Source organism: Myotis davidii, unplaced genomic scaffold (assembly GCF_000327345.1).
Source record: "Myotis davidii unplaced genomic scaffold, ASM32734v1 scaffold448, whole genome shotgun sequence".
Classification (NCBI taxonomy): Eukaryota; Metazoa; Chordata; class Mammalia; order Chiroptera; family Vespertilionidae; genus Myotis; species Myotis davidii.
The window spans coordinates 4209325-4215119 of record NW_006383009.1 but is presented as its reverse complement, the minus strand read 5'-3'; the positions used below and the strand labels follow the sequence as shown (position 1 = coordinate 4215119).

The window sequence follows — 5795 nt, the reverse complement described above, 5'->3', positions numbered from 1 at the left end:
GCTGGGGAGCGGGTTTAGTTGGAGGAAAGGCCGAGACTTGGCGGGGGAGAGGGGGTAGCAGGCACAGCTGCCGTGATTGGGGTGGTAGGAAGGATAACAAGGGGTGAACCTGGGCTTCAGGAGGACCCCCCGCTCCGAGGACTTGGGGCCTGGACTGGAGGAGAGGCACCCGTGTGGTGCCTGGACCTTCCCTTCCAGGTGCCGGACCCCTCAGCGCGGGTGTATTTACTGAGCGCGCACTGCACATACATGAGCAGCAGTTGGCTTCCCACACCTGCCTGCGTCATCTGCCCTGCTTCCCACCTTTCGTGTGTGCTCACGCAGGTGTGCAGGCACACCCAGGACCTTGTGCACACGCGTGTGCAGAAACCCCTCCCTGCTCACTCCCCTCCCCTCCCCCAGGACTGAGCCCAACCCCGACTTCCCAGCTCTGCTGGTGGAGAAGTTGCTTCAGGAGCACCTGGAGGAGCAGGAGGTCGCACCCCCAGGTGACGCCCTTTTGCATCATCCTCTCTTACCGTTGGGGGCCGTGAGTGAAGACTCCAGCCCCCCCCCCACCCCACCCCCGCATCAGCAGGTTTGGTTGCAGGGGGAGCGGCCCACAGCATAGAATCCGCGTTCATTGTGTTTGTGTTCCTGTCCTCCAGCTCTGCCGCCTAAACCACCTAAAGTCAAGCCCGCCCCAGCGGGGCTGGCTAATGGGGGGAGCCCACCCTCTCTGCAGGATGCTGAGTGGTACTGGGGTGACATTTCCAGGTAGGGTTGTGGGGTAGGGTCATGTGTTGGTAGGCAAGGCCTGAAGGACAGGGTCTCCAATGGGAGGCTCCAATCCTGGGTGTCCCCACAGGGAGGAGGTGAACGACAAACTCCGGGACACACCTGACGGCACCTTCCTGGTCCGAGATGCCTCCAGCAAGATTCAGGGAGAGTATACCCTGACCCTTAGGTGGGGGCCTGCCCTTTGGGGACTACTGGGGTGAAATGGGGGGAGGAGGACATGTGCTGTGTCAGGGCCAGGACACCTGGAAGTCAGGCTTGGGGTCCTACTGGATGGTGACACCCCCTCTTATCCACCCCCAGGAAAGGTGGAAACAACAAGCTAATTAAGGTCTTCCACCGTGATGGGCATTATGGCTTCTCGGAGCCGCTCACCTTCTGCTCCGTCGTGGACCTCATCACCCACTACCGCCACGAGTCCCTGGCGCAGTACAATGCCAAACTAGACACACGGCTCCTGTACCCCGTGTCCAAGTACCAGCAGGTCTGGGGCCTGGGCAGGAACCAGCGAGGGTGGCCCCGGGCCTGAATGCCCAGGTGGCCTCACTGCTCGCACTGGGTGTCCGCAGGACCAGATTGTCAAGGAAGACAGCGTGGAGGCAGTGGGCGCCCAGCTCAAAGTCTACCATCAGCAGTACCAGGACAAGAGCCGCGAGTACGACCAGCTCTACGAGGAGTACACGCGCACCTCCCAGGTACCGCGGGCCTGCGCACACGGGGAGGCGAGGCACGGAGGCCAGTGCCAAGGCCATGGGGACAGACCACCACTTCCAGGTCACAAAGCAGTCACTTAGCACCAGGAACTGCCCTAAAAACATAGAAATAAGTGTATGTGGTGTTTTTTGGTTTTTAATATATTTTTATTGATTTCAGAGAGGGAGAGAGAAAGAGAGATAGAAACATCAATGATGAGAGAATCATTGATCGGCTGCCTCCTGCACGCCCCCACTGGGGATTGAGCCTGCAACCCGGGCATGTACCTGGGTTGCGGGCACATCCCCAGTGGGGGACGTGCAGGAGGCAGCTGATCGATGTTTCTCTCATCGATGTTTCTAACTATCTCTCTCCCTTCCTCTCTGTAAAAAATCAATAAAATATATTTTAAAAAAAAACAAAAAACCCTAACTTAACTCTGGTGCCGTGTCACATATAGAAATTTTTTGATATTTGCAACCATAGTAAAACAAAGACTTATATTTTTGATATTTATTTTATATATTTAAATGCCATTTAACAAAGAAAAATCAACCAAAAAATGAGTTCATAGGTTCGCCATCACTGAGCTAGGGTGTACGTGTTTTTTATTCTTTTTTTAAGAACAAACGAGATGATGCCAGTCAGCCTGTCAGCAGCTGGGCTAGGACCTGGGAGATGTCTCGGTTAACCTGTGCATCTCTCAGTACCTCAGTTTCCCCATCTGTAAACTGGGACTGTGTGTTTTAATTCCTTCTCCGTCCCCTTCAACCTAGAGGTTATTTATAGTGATGACAATAATCTGATGTGTGGTTCTCAACCTTCTGGCCCTTTAATACACCTCCTCGTGTTGTGACCCAACCATAAAATTATTTTCGTTGCTACTTCATAACTGTAATGTTGCTACTGTTAGGAATCGTAATGTAAATATCTGATCTGCAGGATGGTCTTAGGCGACCCCTGTGAAAGGGTCGTTCGACCGCCAAAGGGGTCGCGACCCACAGGTTGAGAACCGCTGCATTAGACAGTCAGTCAGGAGGTCACATTAAAGAACAGCATCTTCTAAAACAGGGAAGGGGGGGTTCTCTTACTCTGGAACTGTGTTGAAGACTCCTTTGGCAAGTTGAGAGGCAACTTACTCAGATCAAATGACCCTCTCAGGCTGGGAATGGCTTGTTTCCCCTGCGGTCCCTGAAGGATTTCTTTCTTGTCCTCTTTTTACTGATGCGTCTGCTGAGGCTCTGAGTGGACAAGATGCCTGCCTGCCTGGGATCTGTTAGGAACATCGTGACTTGGACAAGACTTAGGCTCCCTGAGTCTTAGTTTCCCCAATAATATTTCTGACTTTGTAGGAGGCTGTTGGCAGGGTCTGTGAGATGGCGCACGGGAAATGCTTGGCACAGCATTTACTCTGAGAAGGAACCGCATGAACTGTAGCAACTAGGTTTATCATTAATTATCAGCAGTGCCTGCAAGTCTAGGTATTTATAAGGTACCCAAGGGAGGTTATAAAGGAGGAATGTGTTTGGGGAAATGGGGGATTGAAGGTTGACTAGGAGTTCGTTTGGTGCAGTAAGAGCTAGAGGAATGACATGCCTAGAGGATGGAATAGCTTGAACAAAGAGTCGGGATCTGCCATCGCCCTCATGAGGGACTTGCGGGGAGTCCCAGATGATGCTGAGATCCACCCCCTCCTCCAGGAGCTGCAGATGAAGCGCACCGCCATCGAGGCCTTCAATGAAACCATCAAGATCTTCGAAGAGCAGGGCCAGACTCAAGAGAAGTGCAGCAAGGAGTATTTGGAACGCTTCCGGCGTGAGGGCAACGAGAAGGAGATGCAGAGGTGAGTCCTGCTCCTCTGCCCTGCCCTGCTCACCCATCTAGTGCAAGTGGGAAAAGAAAGGAAATAGAGGGGGCAGCTGGGATTCCAGGGGGAGGGAGGGTCAGTTGAAATGGGCTTTGAAGGCTGAATAGGAGTTCACCAGAGGAGAAATCAGGGAAACAGCATGTGCAGCTGCTTAGAGGCTGGGAGCCATCCACGGCCCCTGAGCCACTCCTCCCCCCAGGATCCGGCTGAACTCAGAACGGCTCAAGTCTCGCATCGCCGAGATCCACGAGAGCCGCACGAAGCTGGAACAGGAGCTGCGGACACAGGCCTTGGACAACCGGGAGATCGATAAGCGCATGAACAGCCTGAAGCCAGACCTCATGCAGCTGCGCAAGATCCGAGACCAGTACTTGGTGTGAGTGCCCTACGCTCGCCTAGGACCCCAGTATGAGGACTTTGGCTAGGGCTCTTTCCCCACCTGGGCCTTAGATGCTTACCTACGCCTGCTGTGTGCTAGACTGTGCTGAGCCACCATGCACATACTTTGTGGTCTCCAAGTCCTTTGTAAACTTTCCCCTTTCCAGCTAGGAAAACTGAGACGCAGAACAGATCACTGCGCTGTGCGTGCGAAGGCCAACAGCATTGTGTGCAGCCCCTAAGACCGAGTTTCTGGTGGTGATATGACCCTGCGGGGTGGCGGGTTCTGGAGGCTCCACGAGTGTTAACAGAAACAGAATAAATAGGGGGTTTCCTGGCAGAGCCAGGCTCTTCCACCTTCAGTCTGGCACCTTGTGGCAACCGGTGGTATTGCACCCAAGCCCACCCTCCTTGGTCAGCCCTTGGCTCCCAGCAGGCTGGACTGGACTGGACTGGACTGGACCCCCGTGGTCTGGCCCTGCCTCTGCTGCACCACCCGCCTTTCCTTCTCCTCCCAGATGGCTCACCCAGAAAGGCGCCCGGCAGAAGAAAATCAACGAGTGGTTGGGAATCAAAAATGAGACTGAAGAGTGAGTGACCACATGAAGGGTGTCAGGGAGGGCTTCCCAAAAGGGCCATTTTTGGTGGGTTTTGCAAAATAAGTAGGAGTTCACCAGGAAGGGAGTGTTGTCCGGGGGGCGGGGGGGCCTCAGAGGCTGCGGGGTAAGTGACCAGCGCCCCTCCCTGCCTGCCCACAGCCAGTACGCACTGATGGAGGATGAGGATGACCTCCCCCACCATGAGGAACGAACCTGGTATGTGGGCAAGATCAACCGCACGCAGGCTGAGGAAATGCTGAACGGCAAGCGGGATGGGACCTTCCTCATCCGTGAGAGCAGCCAGCGGGGCTGCTACGCCTGCTCTGTGGTGTGAGTGCCTTGGGGGTGGAGGAGCCACATGTTCCTTCCAAGAGCTCTTATTGAACACCTACTGTGTGCTAGACTTTGGGAAGACAGCTGGGAAGAAGATCCCCATAGCTGCCACAGGAAGAAGGGGTTACTGGGGGTAGGGGAGGAAGCTGGGACAGTGTCCAGGCCAGGGATGTTGGGGTCTGGACCAGGTCAGGGGCTGAGAATTGAGGGAGCGGCTGGGGGAGCCCTTGGGGTGCCCACCTGACCACCACCTGTTTGCTCACCCCACAGGGTGGACGGCGACACCAAGCACTGTGTCATCTACCGCACGGCCACTGGCTTGGGTTTTGCGGAGCCTTACAACCTGTATGGGTCTCTGAAGGAGCTGGTGCTGCATTACCAGCACACCTCCCTCGTGCAGCACAACGATGCCCTTACCGTCACACTGGCGCATCCCGTGCGCGCCCCGGGCCCCGGTCCACCCCCGGCCGCCCGCTGACTCATACAGAGCGGGACTCCATGTATCTGTCTGTCTGTCTGTCTTTGTGAATCTTTCTCTGTCTCAATCTCTCCCTTGCTTTCTCTGAGTCTCTCTCTTCCTGTCACTCTTTCTACCCCCATCTCTGTCCTCTCTGTCTCTCTTAGTCTCTGTACCTCTGTGTCTCTGTTAGAGGAGCATACCTCCTCCAGCCCATGCCCCCTTTCCCCACGGGCACTGCCCTCCCCCGGCTCTGGCTGCCCCCACCAGTTCCTACGGTTCCCCCAAGCTCCCCCTGCCTGTACCTGCCATGTTTACAAAGGCCCCTGGGGTGCTCAGCCCCAGCCTGGTGCCCTGATTTTTAAGCCATAGACCTGGGGTCCGGGCAGGAAGAAGGCAGGAAGGAACTTCGCTGGGCCACTTCCAAGAACCTCAGCTGTGACATTCGGGGCCGGGCGGGTCCCAATGCCCCACAGACCCAACTTCCCCTCCAAACCCTGAAGTGAAACCCGCACTGGTTACCCCCTCATGGAGCTGCTGCCCAGAAGCCCTCCTCCCCCAAAAGCAAAATGATTAAAAATAACCTCAAGAGCGGGGCCCTCTCTGACCCCAGGCTTCCCAGGAACCGAGGCTGTGCCGGGCCAGCCGAGAGGCACCACCGCTCGATGCAGTTTCAAGACTTCTCCTTGAT

At 55.6% G+C, this 5795-nt stretch overlaps 1 protein-coding gene across 1 annotated transcript in view; it reads left to right on the top strand.

Moving 5' to 3' along the window:
* Positions 1–5679, top strand: part of PIK3R2 (phosphoinositide-3-kinase regulatory subunit 2) — a 12428-nt gene extending 6749 nt beyond the window's left edge. The window contains exons 7-17 of the mRNA XM_015557713.1: positions 199–259; positions 403–488; positions 648–756; positions 848–946; positions 1081–1261; positions 1347–1472; positions 3171–3313; positions 3537–3713; positions 4234–4305; positions 4474–4644; positions 4918–5679. Of these exons, the coding sequence (XP_015413199.1) occupies positions 199–259; positions 403–488; positions 648–756; positions 848–946; positions 1081–1261; positions 1347–1472; positions 3171–3313; positions 3537–3713; positions 4234–4305; positions 4474–4644; positions 4918–5125 (1433 nt within the window). The 3' untranslated portion in view covers positions 5126–5679. The remainder of the gene's footprint in view (positions 1–198; positions 260–402; positions 489–647; positions 757–847; positions 947–1080; positions 1262–1346; positions 1473–3170; positions 3314–3536; positions 3714–4233; positions 4306–4473; positions 4645–4917) is intronic.
* The last annotated feature ends 116 nt before the right edge of the window (positions 5680–5795 follow it).